The 19,574-nt window shown below is 39.3% G+C and overlaps 1 protein-coding gene across 1 annotated transcript in view; it reads left to right on the top strand.

Annotated features, from left to right (window-relative positions):
• LOC124638880 (runt-related transcription factor 3) overlaps nucleotides 1-17,304 on the top strand; it is a 35,800-nt gene extending 18,496 nt beyond the window's left edge. The window contains exons 2-5 of the mRNA XM_047176014.1: nucleotides 5,137-5,250; nucleotides 12,538-12,654; nucleotides 13,728-13,913; nucleotides 15,481-17,304. Of these exons, the coding sequence (XP_047031970.1) occupies nucleotides 5,137-5,250; nucleotides 12,538-12,654; nucleotides 13,728-13,913; nucleotides 15,481-16,100 (1,037 nt within the window). The 3' untranslated portion in view covers nucleotides 16,101-17,304. The remainder of the gene's footprint in view (nucleotides 1-5,136; nucleotides 5,251-12,537; nucleotides 12,655-13,727; nucleotides 13,914-15,480) is intronic.
• The last annotated feature ends 2,270 nt before the right edge of the window (nucleotides 17,305-19,574 follow it).

Below are 19,574 nucleotides of genomic sequence, written 5' to 3'. Positions count from 1 at the left end.
TAATTTTCTCCTCCAGTAAAGATGCAAACCTCGACCAATCAGGTTTGGACAAGTTGTACTTCAATAGTGGAGGAGACGTTTTCTCTAAAAAGGTTTTATTAATTAAAGTTACAACAATGGGGTAATGGTCGCTACCATGCGTCAGAGTAGTACATTCCCAATGAATTGATGCCGCCAACTCTACTGAACAGAATGTGAGGTCTACACAACTCTTTTGCTGTCCTGGAAGGGATCTACGAGTAGGGCTACCATCATTTAAGATGCAAAGGTCAAAATCATCCAAGATTTCTACTAAACCTTCCCCAAACGAATCACAACGATTGGAACCCCATCTAAAGTGGTGACAGTTGAAGTCACCCATGACGAGCACAGGTCCCACTATGTTATTCAAAATGTCCCTAATGGTGGTTAAAAACCTACGCTGAGGATGGGAAATATACACGGATAAAACAGTGATACCCTCAATTCTACACGCAACTATATTCATATCACCATCCAGAACCGGAAGAGTCAAGGTGGAGAGGGGGACACGATTATTAACAAGGAGAGCCGACCCTCCATAGCCATCAGATCTGTCACATCTGAGAATATTAAATAGTGGTATATTAAAACTGAGACTCGGGGTGAGCCAAGTCTCAGCTACAGAGCAAGCCAGAGGCTTGAATTTATTGAGGAGGAATATGAGGTCGTGCTTTTTATGCCACACGCTCCTCACATTCCATTGAAGGAATACTTGGCGAGGCGCCATTTCTAATATTTGATAAAAGGTTAGTTAGTTGGTAGGCAACGTTGGACGGTAATTGTGTATTATTGGTGGATAGAATTGTAGAAAGAAGTTTAATAAGTATATCTATTATTGAGGAAACATTACTATCAATGAATGGGTTATTCAGAGCGCAGCCATCAGGCTGTGAAGGTGCAGGGGAGTTAATAATCTGCTGATGGGCAGCTTTATCATAAGAGGGAGATAGAGGGGCATGGGTCTTTGGCTTAAGGAAAACAGTTTTGCGGTATGACTGAGTGGGGACGGGAATAGCTTTTGCAGCATTAGCATAATTGCGAGAAGTAAGTGGGACAGATTTGCTAGCTTCAGCATATGAAAGGGACTTCTCAGCCATAACCGTCTTAATGGCCTTCTGTCTACCCAACTCGGGGCATGATTTGCTATTTGCAAAATGATTCCCCGAGCAGAGCACACAGAATGCCTCCGCCTCAGAAGTGCTGCAACCATCACCAGGGTGATCATGGCCGCACTTACTGCAGCGAGGCTTGGACCGACACACTAGTTCCACATGACCAAACCTGCAGCACTTACGGCACTGGATGGTGGGATAAACATATTGCTGAACCGGAAGGGAGGTGTAACAACAAAATACTCTTTGAGGTAATACTTGGCCATCAAAGGTAAGTACACATGTCTCTGTTGCCTTGAATACAGTCACTCCATCAATAACTACTTTCCTGCTTATGCGACGAACTTTCAGGATTTCACCACAACCTGAAGGGACCTGCAAGTATTTTTGGGCTTCCTCTTCATTTAAATCTGTGGGAACACCAGTCACAACACCCATCCTAGTTATATTAAAAGTGGGGATAGAGGCAACATAGCAGTTCTTATGTAAAATGCTGTTGATAATAAATGAGTTTGCATCCTGAGGGGATTTAAACTCTACAGACACACGGTTCCTACCAACTTTTTTAACACCATCACGGACAACATTGGTAATGTTATGTTTTTGTAGGAATATTCCGAAAGTAACAGGGTGTAGAGAGGTACCGGCGTTAGGCTGGGGCTCCAATCGAGAGACATGAACGATAAAAGGTGCCTTATCAGTAGCAGAGTACCTGCTGCGGCCAACTAGGTTTCTTTGTTGTTTTGATGGCGGGGTTGACACGCCAATGTTGGCATCATCTCCGGAGCGTTTCCTGGTATTCGAGGTTGATAGGGTCTGGGAGTCCGCGATGCTGCAAGCAACATCAGCGAGTTGGGAAAGCGGATAGTTGGGGGAAAGTGGAGCATATGCAGAGATGTCGGGAGGATCGGGATCGGGGGGTTTATTTTGATCCATTATGCTTGTAAAAAACTGGTTAGTTACCGAAATAACAACACACCACTGGTAACAAACAAAAAGACAACACACAAACACAAAACTAAGTCACAAAAGTTCACCAAAACACTTAAAACAGCTGAAAATTCTAGGCACACGTGCTAACCAAAGACACTCTGTGGCGAGAATCCGACAACGCTTAGTAATCGTGCGACGGCGACAAGGCGACGAGTGTATTTGACAGCTGTCAAATTGGATTGAATCGAGCTATTAGGGAATGTCGTGCGCGGTAGTGGAGTTGTGGATGGGTCGCGCGGTTTTTAGCCGGCCTTCTTTTTAAGGAGTGTTGGTTTCGAAATTCAAATAATTTTGAAGTTTCAAAAGAGTTGTAAAATTCTTGTGAAAAATCGGTAATATCTCGAAGAATTAAAACACTAGTTCAAACATTATATTTCTTCATGATAATAAAATTACAAATGACATTTCAATTCTTAAATTGAAACTCGACTTTATCTCGTTCTCAATAATTAACTGGAACTCCCATTTTGTAGAATTATTCTTCTGAAATCATTACAATTTCTAGCAAAAATTTTAACACAACTTAACCCAATAGCATTTTGCCTATTTGTTATAGATTAAAAATTTTTTAATATTTCTTGGAAACGTCATGGCATGTCCACAAGTCAACCGACGTATCGAACTGAGACGGCGCATCGCTACAGAAGTTGAATCGCTGCAAGTGCCGAGTGCCGTACACTCGCTACCGAACGTTCTGTGTGCTCACTAATTGTATCTACTCATTGACTTCTGTTCTAGTCACATTAGAAAGACACTGTCGAAATATAAATGTTACCTATTTAGTAGTCAAATTAGCATTTCGTTTTCCGTAAGTAAAAAGTATGAAGTACGTCCTGTTTTAAACTGTTTTACTCAATAACAATACTTACAATTATATTCTATACATATATAACTGAGACGGCGCATCGCTACAGAAGTTGAATCGCTGCAAGTGCCGAGTGCTGTACACTCGCTACCGAACATTCTGTGTGCTCACTAATTGTATCTACTCATTGACTTCTACCGTAGTCACATTTAGAAAGACATTGCTTAAATATTAATATAGTTTAAATGTCAAAGTAGTATCCAATTTTCCTGAATATCCAGATACCAAGGCAAGAAAAAAGTATGATCTCCCATTTTAAACAGTATACTCTTGTAAGCTTAGCACCATAAGATGACGTGAGGACTAATCTAAGCTCTAATACAGTTTCAATTTTAACTTGACACAAATAATACATCAAAAATATCTGTAACCATCGTGCGCAAACACATAATAAATCAACTAATACACAAAAAACGTGACAAGTAACAGGGATAACAAAGTTTCCCCGTCAATCGAAGGTTGTCGCGGCTCGAGTGAGGAAATTGTGAAGTCATAAAAACGGTGCTAGGTATCGTGTGGGCCCCACATTAACTAGGGTTATTTATTTAGGCGCGCCGTACAACCCGTGCCGGCCCGTACCGGCACCAAACGGTTTTCACATCACTCATTGCCGTGTCTTGAGCGTTGTACAACAGTTTTTGATAGGTTTTTGGGAATGGAAAAGAAAATAACATTGCAAAAGGACTAAGAATAATATTTTGGATAGACATCTCTTCTGCATTTTTTTTAATCATTATATTTTGCATTACTGAAATCAGTAAAAGCATTCAAGTATCAGTAATGAGCGTAATATTTCAATATTTATTGCACTCTTCGATGCTTCATATAGATTAATGGAAAACGTATCAGTGCATCGTTCCATATTATAAATGCGTCATACACAACAGACGATTAAAATGCATTCGAAGTCGCATGCATGAGAGATTGTTCGATAAAACATCTAACCCCGAGGTGTACATCGGCGGTATGTTATAAAACATTCCCGAAAGCGTAAAGCATCGGTAACACTTGTTTCGCGAGCGATGCAAGCGTTCCTCGGGCCGCGTTAATAAACTCCGATAGGCCGCAACAAGCTGGCTGCGTGTACGGCCTCCATTTTTAACGAGCCTCACCGCCGGGCCCGCAGAAAGTAGCCTACACATGAAATCACGTATGAATGAGGCTTTTTTCAGTTTTTTCGCGTGTAGCCAGCGGCCAGCCGCTCCAGGGCCCATTAAAGCTTACATGTCACTCTCCCGCGCCCCCCGGGGGGAGGCGGCCGCGAGGGGGCGCTGGAAAAATCACAAAATCGGTATTGGCTGCATCCCGCAGCGCGAACGCCCGCCAAAGCGCTCTACAATACAGCTTTGACGGACGGTCATTTAATATTAACTGTGGTTTTTCCGCAGATGGAAATGTTTTTTTTATTGCCGGCGTTACGCTGTGATGAAGTGGTCGGCCCGCTGTTTGTGACGCGCGCTCATGTGCTGCGGATGAGTTGCTCTTTTACACACTCCACGTTTGAATGAGATTGTTTCGAATCAAGTACTTGTTTTCGTTTGTTCTTTTTTTTCGTGGTCAGCTATGAAACTGCTCTTTTGTGATTATTGCAATATCAGCCAATTTATTCGAGGGTTGATGATATGAAAATGCATTTGTGGGGTCGGCTGAGTATTTTTGATTGTCAATATTTGCCGCTGACATGTAGTGCCTATTTCGACTGTAAAACAAATTCATTCGGTCTGTAGAAATTGAAATCGAAGCGGCAATAAATTTTTAACTTTTCGAACAAGTCATCAAAATCGAACTACAAAAAGTGGGCGCTCGGCGAAAAGAGTGGCGACCACAGATTGAATTTATGGCTTGCGCTCACTTTGAGTGAAAAGTTTGCACAAATAATATTTTCAGTTTGTTATAATTACTTTTTCGCTACGAGCCGATTTAATAAAATGCGACGCTGTATTAAGGGAATGCCGTTAAAAGTTTTAACAGTGGACATGAACGTGTTATGAATATGGTTTCAAAGGTGTATTTATATGAAAACCAATATGTGTTTTCTACTCTTTCGAAAAGAAGGATACTCAAGTCTTAAGATTACCTAGAAGAAGCTTGTAATCCCCAATTAAACAATCCCTTATTAGGTATTTATAGAACATTTTGTTACAGGTAAATCGTTCACACTGACGATAACAGTATCGACGACGCCGCCGCAAGTCACCACGTACAACAAAGCTATCAAGGTGACCGTGGATGGACCGAGGGAGCCGAGATCTAAGACCAGTTAGTATAATGTTGTCTTTATTTATTAAACTTTATATTAGAGGTCGTCATGTCAAACATAAGTTTTTACAATTGAGGTATTAGTCAGTCATGTCAAACATTATTTCTGGATTTGGAATATAGAAGTCAGTTTTGGAGTTTTCCTGGTGGATGTAGTCTTACGGTACCTACGTGTATTTCCTTCGACATAGCTAATCCATCCACTTAGGTACTAGGCATTTATGATGTTTGAATGAAAACTAACAAACAACCATAAATAGTGCATAAATGTTATAGCCTTTAATATGTAATAAGCTAAGGTACCTAGGTAAAAACATGCTCTAAGTTTAAATATAGGAAAACGTTATGGGCAGTCAGAAAGTCTGACCATTCCTTAATTTATTTATACTTTATGTACAAAATAGGTACATTGGCGGACTTAATGCCTCAAGGCATTCTCTACCAGAAAACCATCGGGTTAAAGGGAGAAAATAAATAGGTAGTACAAAAAAAAGAGAAAGTCATGAAACGATATGAATAAAAACATGATACAATACATAAATACTCAATACATAATATATATATAATATATATATTACAACATAAAAATAAAATATAAAATCAATAAGAGTGTCGACGACTCAATTAGGTAAAGAGTTTAAATAATGATGGCGAACTTTACGCTTAAAGGAATACTTACTGGGTGCCTTTTTTATGTCAAGGGGAAGAGCGTCCCAGAGTTTAATTGCTGATACAGCAAAAGAATTAGCCATTAATCCGGTGCGGTGACATGGAATTTCGAGCAACAAATTCTCAGAGGAACGCAGGTTACGGCTATGAGAACTGTCCAATAACTTAAAATAATTTTGAAGATAATCAGGAGCACAGGGATCGTTAAGAATAGAGAAGAGCATACAGAGAGATCTAAGGGATCTTCTATAACGAATAGGCAGCCATTTAAGCTGAGAACGAAAAGAGGAAACGTGATCATATTTACGAAGGCCGAAAATAAAACGTATGCAGTTATTGAGAAGACGATCCATTTTGTTGAGAAGTTCTTGAGATAGATCCGAGTAACAAACATCAGCATAGTCAATGATGGGAAGCACAAGAGACTGTACCAAAGTAGTTTTAGTGCTGATAGGAAGGAAATGCTTGAACCTGTAGAGAGATCGCAGCGTTAGAGTAACCCTTTGACTTACCTGGTTAACCTGCTTGGACCAACTGAAGTTGCTGTCAATCAGCAACCCCAAATCCTTCACCTGTTGCGTTAAGCCTATTGTTGAACTATTGAAGACGATGGGTGTTAAAGAATTAGTGTCCAAACGGTTTAGGTAACCGGAGCTGCCTATAAGGATGGCCTGACATTTGCCGGTGTTAACAACTAATCCAAATTTGTCAGACCACTCTTCAATAGTTCGCAAGTCAGCATTAACTAAAGATATGCAATTATTAAGATTGCCGACCTCAGTTTTTATACATAGCATAAGAGTCAAGTAACATAAAGAAAATAAATAATTAAAACGTGATAATGATGGTCGAATGAAATGAAGTAATACTTAAAATCAAAGCCTATTCCTAAACCGGAACAAAACATTCCGTTCCAATTAATTCGGGAACACTATTGTATTTACGCATGGCAACATCAAAGCGGCCAAATGTCTGAACACTCGCAGCCAACGAGCAAAACCGCAAAACATTGTAAAACACTTCTAACGAAGGTAATTTATTAATAATTTCGACAAAACATACCTTTTTGAACATGCTTAGTAGCCGTGAAATTGTTGAGGGTCTTCAAGGAGGTTCTAATGTTAGCATCATTTTATTTTAATGTTGGCAACCCTTTGATTGTTGGGCGTGCTTTTATATGATGCTGTTTGACATTTCCGTGAATGTTATCGATATAATGAAACAGAGTTTAGAGTGGTGTATTTTTGAGTTACATTCTCATTAGTAGGGTTAAAATATATTTCCATTTTGGCTAGGCTACTAGTTAAAATATATATTAACTTAAATTATTGAACTAGGAAAAAAGTTTTTGTTATTTCTTGGAGAACCTGTACATTTTTCACTACCTATGTAATGCAAAATAACACCTTTAGTATGAAAACAAATTTTACGTCAGTTGTACGTCATAAGTGATCATTCCCCAATGTAAAATAAACAAAATGTTCCTTGAGCAAACACTATGTATACACAGCACTTAACTTAAATACCACTAGCAATACATCAAGAAAGCAATTTAAATAGTTAAAGTCTTGTGTGACGCTAACAAATGACGGGTTTCGACGGTCGCCGAATTGCACCTAACGCTCGATCAATCCTCATCACGTGAAGAAATTAAAATAATTGCGAGCACCGCGGGATAGTGCCCGGTCCCGGCGACCCGACCCCGCCAGCCGAAGGGTTGAGTACCGTCGGACACGCAGATTAGACAAAATTGTGGTACTTTCTGTTTTAAGGAACATCGCAGTACTGCTTTTTATGGTCTTTAAAATAACGCGAGTCCTATTTTTTATACACTCTTTTATGCTATCACTAGTACATTCTTCAAATTAAGATTCCAAGAGATAGCTTATGTATGTAAGAAAATCTATTTGACCCACTTTCAGGTCTTCGATTAGGATGAAATTTTTTTTAGAACTAATATGGGTTACATTTTAGAAAACCAGGAAAAATTTCTAATGAAAAAAAACTCTTTTATTTATGAAATCTTCAGAAGAAATTGACGCAACAATAAATCTTGAAAACAAGTACTTAGTAGTGTACCTTAGAAAACCTCTCTACATATGACAAGACGAAAATGTAACCCGTCAATGCTATCCGTACCTCTGCTAGACGAATGTGAGGGTACAAAGAGGCTGCTGTAATGAATCGGTTGTTTAATTAATTAGTCAAGAAAGGGCCGGGGGAGTTGCCCCCCTCACCGCGTATGCATGTGCCCTGCATATTGATTTATTATGCCTCCAGCCTCTATACGGAGGCGATAAATTATTTAATTCTAGTAAGTTCCGACGCATGTTAACATCGATCCTATACTCTATACGTAGTTGCGTAGTTATCAATTCATGGGAGCAGTTTTGTTCGATATTCACTTTCTTACTATTCGAGTTAATGGTAAATGCGTAGTGGCTACGAGAGGGTTAATAATAAATTGTTTGTTAAATAGAGAATGTTTTGTAGTACATTGTTATTTTGTCAGTATTTTGGGATTTATACGGTTTTCCTGTTGAGTTTTCATTGATCAAACTAAGTTAGGTACTTGGAATGTGAACGTGTTGTGTACAATTGTACTTACTTAAACTGATCTTACACTGTACATGATTAGTAATGGCAATTTATGTAAAAATGAATTAATAAGTAGGTAAATTAAAACTAAACTCTGTAAAATCACTACAGGACTAGAAGATAACAAAATCTGGTCCACAGTACTGATTTATAGATAACAGATAATACATATTTAACATTATAGTCTTTTCTCCGACTTTTCTCAAGAAAGGAAATATTCTATCGTTAATAAATATCATCAACTGCAAGCTTTGTTTTCTAGTATGTGTTGTTCACATCAAGTCGTTTGAATGCATTCCAAATTCCGATCTTCAAACAACCAAGTATGTATTTGGAAACAGCCGTTAAAGATGTATGTGCACAGACGTGCGGATATTACAAACACACTGTGTGCTACCCTTATCCGCTATTTTTATCCGCCGGGTGGGTGGCGGGTTTTATCGTATGCAGTAGCCGACAGAAGCCGGCTACAATTTAATAATCGCCCGTCTAACGATGTTTTTCTTCAAGCTCTGTTCGGCTGCTTTCGGGTTATTTCGGGAACGAGCGCCGAGACCACCCGCGCGTGGCGCTAGCGTCGCCTGCGCCGATCTCAATGTTTACAACAGTAAAGTTCGTTGTTTACTTCACACGGCGACTTAGATCATTGTGTATTGTCTATGTAGGGGTTATGAACTTTAGGATATTATAGTTTTATTAAAGAGATTTAATGTGTTTACAAAATATATTATTCAGTCATCAATCTTATCTAAACCTGTCAGAACCCCACACATAAATAACACATCCAGCTTAGAGTCCAACTTAAATCTTCCAAACGAGGCACCATCAAGCAGACGGGAAGGCTAACTAGCAGAAATACTTGGCATAATAAATTTAACTAGACCGGACGCCACCCCGGTGTAATCCTTTAATCAGGTCCACAGTAGCCCTTGCCCGCACCCTATTTTTCCCTCCCATTTGTAATACACCCCCTCCCTCCCACCGGGGGCCCTCGAACGGTGCAAATGACAGTTTCTAATTCCAACTTGCCATGAAAGTGTGTAATTGTTGTGTCGCTGATTTATACACTGGAGCCTTTTGCACGGGAACAGACCATGTGTGCGCTTAATAGGGCTGTCGCGATGTTTTATTTTGATACCTTACGCGATATGGTTTCCTTTGCTGTGTTTTCTAAATTGAAAATTTATAACTGTATTGGAAATTGAATTTATCCTATATGTTTGTACCTATACAAAATATATTTGATTCTGTTCTGTAGTATACTTGATTATAACGTGTTATGGAAGGTATCCTGTCTTCTAAGAAAATCCGATATTCCCAGTACGTATAACTTACGCTTACGAAGATATTGTAGTTTCAGTCGAAGAAACAGAATGTATGCTGTTTGTGTAAGATATTGTTTAGAGTCAAGTCTTATATGCAGCATGAACAAATATCAATTTCTTGGAACAGTTATTTAGGAATGGATAGGTTTACTGTTCTAGCTTTTCCCAAAAAGCAAAGTTACTTGCGTCACTTTATTTTATGTTACTTAAACAAAAACGGCACACATACGTACAAGTTTTTGTTACTTTCGAAAGGATTTTTCGGGAAAACTTTTCAAAACTAAATATAATATCAGCCAGCCCTACGGATGTCGACGCGAAGTGTGTTCATGGTTCCAATTGTTTTTGTTTGTGTGCGTGCATTTGTCAATTTAATGGCGGCCGGCCGTGTAAGTGCATTTATGCATTTTTGTACTCAGTACCTATGAAATCTGAACTTTTGTGAATGGTGATATGAAATTTCTAATTGGGAGATAGGATTCAATTTCAAGGAGTAAATTGAGAGAATTAAATAACTGTACAACACAAAATATTGATAACATCAGTGTTGAGTTTTTTATTTGGTTTTCAAAGAATGTAAGAATACAGGCGTACATATTATTTGCAAAAAAATTTGATATAGTCTTTTCAGTCTTCAAAAGTCATCTTCTACAATCTTTTCGACTTTAAATGATGACCATCCGGCTGCTATAACATCTTTGCAACCATTGTTCAAAAACTTCTTAAACATCCTTCTTAACCAAAGTAAACATAAATCCAAAGCTTCTCATTCTAATTACTAAGCAACCAGAAGCTACACATCGGTTGTGGAACGTGCGTAACCGCGCCGCGTCGTGCCGCGTCGAGTAGTGATTGAATTATGTCGCCCATGAAGAGTGTCGCAGACAATGCGGCCTTGTCGCTTGAATTATTCGGCACATCCCCCGTAACACCGATGTACGGTACCTACTGAGATTATCCGAATGTATGTGAGAGCTATCGGAGAACTAGATTCGGTAGTCGGAAAGGAGTAGTGTAAATGACAGCGGTGTTGTGACTGAAAGGTCCTTGGGGGCTTGAACTCGAACGTAAGCTTTGAGACATTTAATTTTGAGCCATAGACTATCGTAGCCTATTGAAAAAAAATACAGAATATTTCTCTTCTGACGATAAATTAATGCTTGTAAAGCACACCACTTTTTCACTGCAAACGTCCATTTAGAAAAAGAAAAACAGAATATAGCACTTCTGACATTAAATTAGTGCTTGTCACTTCTTCACTGGAAACAACAGTTATTTAGAATATGGAGACATTAAAGCCTCTAAAACCTTTCGCTTTTGAAAGGAAAACAGAATGTTCCCAACACTCTAGGTATTTCCTAGAAGGAACATGTGTAGTATCAAAATTCTGATTCCTCAACAGATATCAGCATGTTAATAATGTTGACATGACTGGCAGTCACGTGCCAACAGACTATACTGTATCGGCGCTCAGACGTGGCCGACCTTGATTAGCACGATTGCCTATTCCGAAGTGTTGAGTCGTGAACCTGAATAGGGCGTTAGATGTGTTAATTTGTAGTTGTTATGTATAATTATAGGAAGATATAAATAGAATAGGTACAGCTTTATAGGGTTAATAAGTTCTGCCATCAGAGTTGTTGGTCCTTAAGGTTCAAATTATTTTTGCCATTTCCTACATTATAAGTAGGACGTCATCTGCCTAGTTTTTTCTCAACTGTGTTGGGGTCGGCTTCTAGTCTAAGCGGATAGCTGAATACCAGTGTTGTACATGAAGTGACTGTCTATCTGACCCTCTCAACCCTGTTACCCGGGCCTGCTGAGACCGGTTGTCAGACTCTAGGGCTCCTGACTACCCACTTCTGAGTGGTTGTATAACGAGGAGTGCTCAGAAACAAGCATGTGTATCTTGTTATTTTATCGACTCCTACAAAAAGAGCATCAGATTTTAATTTGCAAGTGCCATGTTTCCATTCACACAGACACTTAAAACTGACAAGAAACTAAATTGAAATTCCAATAAGGCTTCGATATTTGAAGGTGGCAAGTTTCGACTAATTCGTACACGTGGCAAGAGGGGAGGCACGGCTCCGTCACACGAGTGTCAATGAATTATCGAGTGTCTCGGAACTAATCGAAGGGCTGGGAACGTGTGAGAGGGCCCTAACACTCGTGCTTCACTATTTACATGACCGATTAAGTTTGGGTGAAAGGTGGAAGATTCTTGTGCCTTTAATTGCAGGTTGCGCAATCAGTTGTACTTGACATCAATTTTATTAACACAACATCGCTGTTTTGTTTTATAGGACTCCGCTTTTCAACGAATGCCTATAATTGTGATTGTAAATATAACTTTATATTATGACTGTCTGTTTGGTCGACTGTCAATGGACAAACTAATAACGTACAACCTCCACTATAATTGAGTTCTCTCAGCAAGTAAATACTTTTCCATTACGACTATTAGATAGTACTTCGAAAGAATAAAACATCGAAACTGCCTTTATTATCCGGCTTTCAATATACAAAGAACTCGAATGACCACCTATCCCCAGACATCAGTGAAAGGTGTCTGAGACCTACTAACTGTTGTATGTTAGGTGCCTTCACCACCAGACCAATACCATAGATTCTATTAATTTATATGTAAGTGATATGTTCATCACAAAGGGCAGCCTGTATCGTACTGATGTAGTGCTCTCTCTCCTAGGGCAGCAGCAGCAGTTCCACTTCGCCTTCGGACAGCGCCCCTTCCCCTTCCCCCCCGACCCGCTGGGGGGCTTCCGCATGCCGCCCATCACTACCTGTCAAAGTAAGTTGTTTTATGCTATACTTATCACGTGTTAGAGGTTCATTCAGTTAGAAGCTACAAAGGTCCTTTTATGTAAATACCACAGCAACTCACGAAAATATTCAAAAGTGAAACAGAATAAATAAAGAGCCTCTGAAAAAGATATCACGACTGCTGTCGCGATACACAAACAGAGCGCAAAAAAACGAAATCAAACCAGAAATCTAAATCGGAATGATGCCGCGCAAACCTTACACAGGCATGCGGCTCAAAAGTGAATGAGTCGCCAAACCAAGCGATACGCTAAACTACGTTCACTAAAGCGCGGATTCAATCAGCCGACGCCAAAAAGAGGATCGAACGGAAAGCTGACTGCGGATGCAATCGAACAAGCGTGCTCGAGCCCGCTAAAATCCACGGCTACCCCAAAACAACTCATGCGGCTCAAAAAAGCCGGGAAAAAAGGCATTCGCAAATCGACGGCGGGAACGCGTGCCGTATAAAAACCGAGTCCACCGATCGCCGGCCAAAAACGGAACCGTGATACCGAAAAATAAAAGCCACTGATACGGGGAAAAAATAAAGTGCACGCAGCACCGGCCGGCGGACATCTTTATAAATAAGTGACCGCGCTCCTGTGCAAACGTTCCGTGTTTATTGTTCGCTTCTGAATATGCTAGTGTTGGCTTTGATATGGATTGAAACTACACTTTTCATTATACAAATACTTCATTGGGCTGTACAATTACTATCAACTTTTTAGGTACTACAGTAAAAGGAAGTTACAAGTTTTTGTAGTGAGTAGAATGATGAGAAGAACAGTTAGTGCATTCTGATTGAAAGTAATCTAGATAAATACCTATCTTACTAAAGGAAGCGTAAGCAAAAGGTACACAAGTCCTTTGTGCTCATGCACTTAGGGCACTTTAGTACCCCTCACACGCAAAATTTTAGTCCTCCGACAGTTTAATTGGGGTCATAAATCAGTATGGAAAAGAAAGGTAGTGCCTAACAACGACGATGTATCAACCCGTATGAAACCGACTAAAAAGTAATCTTACCTTCCGTCTTCTTACCATACCCTTCTTCCACAGACATGAGTCAATTCGGTCTAAGTTCGAGTAACTCGCACTGGGGCTACGGCGGCGCGGGCGCATACCCGGCGTACCTCCCGTCGTGTGCGGCGCCCGCAGCTTCGCAGTTCAACCCGCCAGCACTCGGGTTTGCCGGGTCAGTGCCGGATCAGACGCCCACGCAGGACTTCACGGCTAATAATACAGGTGAGAATTTGAACACATTGGCATAGGGTGAAAACCTTTTTCAAGATCAAGTAGTAGGATATAAGAATTGAGCAAAAATTGCATTTCCTAGGTTTACACGTATGTTTTCAGGTAAATTACACAACGATTAATGACAAATTTTTAATTGTCTCAACGTGGCATTCATAATTATTATACTGAGAGTGATACCACTGAAGACATGAAGCCAAATTAAGACAAATGAAAATATATGTCTTACTATAACGGGTGACATAGAATTTACTATTTATTGTAAAAGCTTTCCAAGGACAAGGAAACTATTAGGGTGCGTCCACATCTGGCGAATGTGCCGCGAATGCGCAGCACGCGAGCCGATTGCGAGCTGTCTGCGAGCTGCGCGCGTGCAGTCACTGCGATAGTTTGGTGTGCCTCTTTAGCGCAACTCATGCAAGGCTCGTATAGAGCGCGCGAGCGGCGCGTGATCTGCGCGCACTCAGTTCTCGCCCTTACAGTTCCGTATACTGGCTCAGTACTATCGAAGATGTCAGACGTCGGCGTCGCGCGCCGCCTGCGCGCTGATCGCGTACGGCGCTTAGGTCGCGCGCGAACTGCTCGCGGGCGGCGCAGAAGCGGCGCACGAACAAAAATGCACGCGCGAAGCTCGCGGGCAGGTCGCAAACGGCTCGCGAGCTGCACATTCGCGGCACATTCGCCAGATGTGGACGCACCCTTAGAAACACAGGTACAGATCTACACCTAAAAATATTTACTTCTTGTCAACCGATCCGACCACCAAAATCGGCCATAACAGTCATAACATGACTAATAAAACATTGTCCAGTTAATGTCTCGGCTCATTAATCAATACAGTCGGGTGAAATTAAACGCACCAACACTTTTACGAGTTATATCCTCCTTGAAACGATGCGCGCAGTGCTGATGAAGCAAAGACTATAAAATTGTACAGAGGGCTCATACCTACATACATTATAGCAAATAAACTGACAGCTCATCATAATACACGGAATACAGTTTTGTCAACATCCAACTTTACAGTTAAGCGTTCTAGCTTATGGTGACCGTATTTCGTAGAGAGAGTGCAATTCATAAAACCTAATTGGTCAAGTTTGACTAACCTTTTCTGTCGCCATAGCGAAAGGATAGGCATGATACTGAAGTTTAAACTCAAACTTAGAAAATACACAGCCGTCGGGAAAACATGAGAATATGTTTTTTTTTTTCATAACGAGTCTCATTGAAGTACTCTTAGGCGCGCTAGTCAGACATTAACCGGCTCTCATTATAATTTACAGCGGCTCACACACGTCCGACCCGCCGATGAATTTATTGTCGATGCGTGCCCGATCAACGAAAAATATAGCCATTATAACCATACTAAAATACTGTCGTACATCAACAATTACTATTTTTGGAAATTCCACAAGAATGGGCATCGTAAAGGGCGGTTTATTGGGCATGCCCGCCCATGTTTGTATAAAACAATAATTTTTAGTTATTTATAAATTGTGGCCGAACGCCTTTCTCTGCAACAAGAAGATTTATATTTTATTTTGTTTTGTCCACACAGTTCTTCCGGACACGACAGGCGTGGACCTAGACCAGCAGTTGTCTGGTCTAGTAGGCTCGTCCCCCTCCCACCACGGCAGTCTGCTACCGCGCTACAACAACAACACCGACTACAGTCTGTCGACGGGTCCGCGGTCACTCAGCGACAACAGCTCGCAGCCCGAGTCGCCAGTCCAGGACGATTTGCTCACCTCCAACACGTCCACGAACATCGGCCACAATCACACAAACAGCTCAAACTTCCCCTCGCTAATGGGATCTCAAAACACTTCGTACGGCGGCAGTAACTGCAACAACTCGCTGTACCCCGTCCTGCCGGCGAGCTTGCTCTATAGTCAGCTATATACCGCCGCCAATCAAACACACAACTTCCACCCGCTACATTCAAACTCGATACACTCGACGCAAAACCATCACAATGAACTACAAACGATGATGGACCAGATATCATCGACGACGAACAATCACAGACAACACGGGAATCACGGACAAGACTTGCTCCTAGGCGGCGGCAATTCTTGCGCGGCGGCCGCAGCCAGGGGCGAGGACGGCCGGGTGAATAATCTCGGACAAAGAGGTAATCCGCAGCCAGACAGCAACACAGTGTGGCGACCCTACTAAACAATGTGATGCTCTTTTATTGTACCCGTACGAACAATACGTGTTTGTAGATATAACGTCTGTGTCGATACCTCGGGTATATCGGTAGTGTGTCCATTTTGTATTTTTCATGTGACGAAAAGTGGTTTTACACTGTTTCGACGTTTCGACTCCTGGTGAAAATCGTCGTAGGATGAATAGATTGAGGCTGCAACGAAATAGATTTTCGATAACGAATTAAACACTAATTTGTATGTAAATTAAGAGATACAGGTGATTCGATTAGTTGAAATATGTATGTACCTAGATCCAAAGTTCACTCCCGTCCTGAATTTATACGATTTTGTTTATAAAAATAATAAAACTAGAACACTTTGGTCATAGTCTGGATTAGACTAGAAAAATATTTGGATACGATATTGATGTAAGTATGTGAAATGGAGAGATGATTTAAATAGATCTCATTACTCGACCTGTGTTTTTGAAAATAAATGCGTAATGGAACCCCGCATTTGATAGTGTGTAAATTAACATTTATTTTACTGTTGGCCAAAAAGTATTGATCATTACTAAAACACCAAAGAGTTTATTTGAAGAGCAGATCAGTGTAAATTAAAAAATAAAATGGGTTAGCCAACAGAATTTGTAGAGATTGCAAGATGTAAAAAGGATTTTACTAATTATATATGTCTTTTAATGGCAACTTGTAAATAAGAAGTGTGAATACTAATTTGTTGTAAATGCATCTTGTAAAGTGCTATAGATGTGCAATTATGAAGTTGAGTAGATGTATACATACTTAGTTTTAAGACTATCTGTTGAGTATGTGAACTGTCCATTTGTAGATATGTTTTCTTTAGTTTTGTTACAAAATTATAATGTCTAGTTTGCAAATTTTCATATTGTTATTTCCTAAGTAATGCGGCTTATTGTTTTGCATGATGTCAAAACATTAGCGATGAAATAGATTTATTTTAAACTGACACCAAAATTCAAAGTTGTTTACTTTTAAATGGTTTTTTAATGTTTTTAGAAGGCCTTCCTATATGTTTAATATAATCTATAATTATAATACTTTGTGCAATATAATTAACATTGGATGTACTTCGTAACGTTGGTTTAAATTGCATAGCAACTCATTTGTCGTTCTCGCTTCACGTTATAATTATTTCTGTTGACTACAAGTAGAGGAATTCATTTTACAATAAATAAAATCTACAAATTCGATTACTTGTATTTTTTCATAATCTATTTTTGTAGAAAACCCACATCTAAATTCATCACAAAAATATTAACTGTGCAAACATTTTGTTTTTCTGGCACAGACTATTGTACTAGTTGTCCAGCTAACATTTTCATTTCCATCTCAACTAAAATCCAAAAACGAAAACCCGACAAACCACAAAACAATTTCCCCATAAAATCGATATGAAAACTTCAAAATCAGGCTTCCATCGAACCGTCTCAGTAATTACAAATTCACAAATATCTAGGCGACGTCCGCCGCAAATATTGGCCTTAATGAGCTCATTACTATAGCCAGCCGTGTTTGTACAATATATATACTAGGTATATAGGTACCTGTCATATAGGTGAACTGATATTTTGGCAACTGCAAACGAAACTCTGAAATAAATATCCCACCCTCATTAATTTGCGCCAATGCGATACGATGGACAGACGGACGTACGCCCACACGAGGGCGACTATGAGTTCTGTGTGACAAGGATACTTTTTTGTTAGTTCTAGGTTTTTTGGTATATTATATAAAAGTTTGTGATATTTGAAATATAAGTGGAGTGCAAAGTGACACTACTTGTTTCTTGTACGGTAACTGTACAGCACCTTAAAATTAATAAACATCACTTTTCAAAGACATTTTATTGTGCTAAGTAGCTAAGAGCAATATCTTCATATACATAATTTTATTTATTTATTTATTTACAAATTTTGTACACACACATAATAGCGAAAGATGACAGGAAAGAAAGAATTTACAAAGGTAATGCTTATTTCTTAAGAAATCTCTTCCAGCATACCTGCGAAAGGAAAAAGAGAATAAAAGAGATGTAGACAGTGTGTAAAAAGTAAAGGAAACAGAAATTAAAATGGAAGAAAACAGCTGTATATTGTATATTATACCTACATAAACAATACGTAAATAATGAATATATGCCTACTAAATAATATATACCCAAAAATAAAATAATATATACCTAGATACATATATAAATAAATAAAATAACTATGATGCAATGGACAGATAATGTTCTTTAACTTTTCTCTTAAAAAGTCCAACAGTTTGGCAATCTCTAATCTCATGGGGAAGGGAATTCCATAACCGAACAGCGTGAACGGTAAAGGAATAGGAATAGAAGTCGGTGGAATGGGAAGGAAATTTTAGAATCGTTCTAAGATGTGACCTGCAAGGCGCATCATTAGGACGGATGAAGGAAAACCGCTCTCGAAGGTACGAAGGAAATTTAGGGTTATAGAGGATGTTGAATAATAAACACAAAATGCGAGTGTTCCGGCGAAGTCGAATTGGGAGCCACTTGAGAGTGCTGCGAAAGCTAGAGACGTGATCATATTTTTTAAGATTAAAGATAAAACGTATACAGATATTTTGCAGACGCTCAAGCTTTTATCTATCTTTTATATATCTATATATATTTTATCTGGAAGTTTCAAAAAAAACATTAGACCACCATTATTATAAAGAAAAGCAATCAAACCAAACCGACCACCACTTAAACAAATTAAATTACAAAAATAGATAGCCGATTAGCCAATAAACCAATAAAAGAGTAGGTATTAGCGGTATTACCAATCCCAAAGCCGCACTAATTCCATAATGAAATGATTGTCACCTGAGCATTGACGATAATATATGCGATTCCACCCACGGCAACAGCACACATTGAAAAATCGATGCCAGACCGATTTGAACGACTATAATGAGATTTAAAATTGCCAAGTAATTAATGAGGATTAGTACTGCAATTTCCATGATGAATTTTAACGTGGACACACCCTACTTTTGTTTCGGAGCATAAATTATTTAAAATGATATGAGAGTCTTTTATATACGCGTCATTATGTTTTAAAATGTTTTTGGGTACGGTTTTTTTGACCAGTATAATTTTCTAACAAAGTTATGATTGAAATTGTAACTCAACTATTCTGCTACGACTGTAGGCGCTACGATTTTTGTAGACTTTCGTAGGACTACGCGGACGTTTCTAAAACATACTTGGACTCAATCAAATCTCTTTCATTAGTTACTGATGTTATCAAAATATTCGCTTTTGGTCTAATGATTTATGCTGAAGTCGTGTTCCTCTATTAGTTTCTAAGTATATCCACACAAAATATGTATTCAAGTTGTCAAACAACAAACATTGGATTTTCCCATCAGTTATTGTCCGCAGCAATGCAGTTTCCATTAAAACAACACACAAACTATGTTAGTAGTAAAATTCTAAATTGGCTGGC

The sequence above is a fragment of the Helicoverpa zea genome, chromosome 18, assembly GCF_022581195.2.
Source record: "Helicoverpa zea isolate HzStark_Cry1AcR chromosome 18, ilHelZeax1.1, whole genome shotgun sequence".
Lineage (NCBI taxonomy): Eukaryota > Metazoa > Arthropoda > Insecta > Lepidoptera > Noctuidae > Helicoverpa > Helicoverpa zea.
Note: the sequence above shows the minus strand (reverse complement) of the source record. Positions and strands in the feature narration are given on the sequence as shown.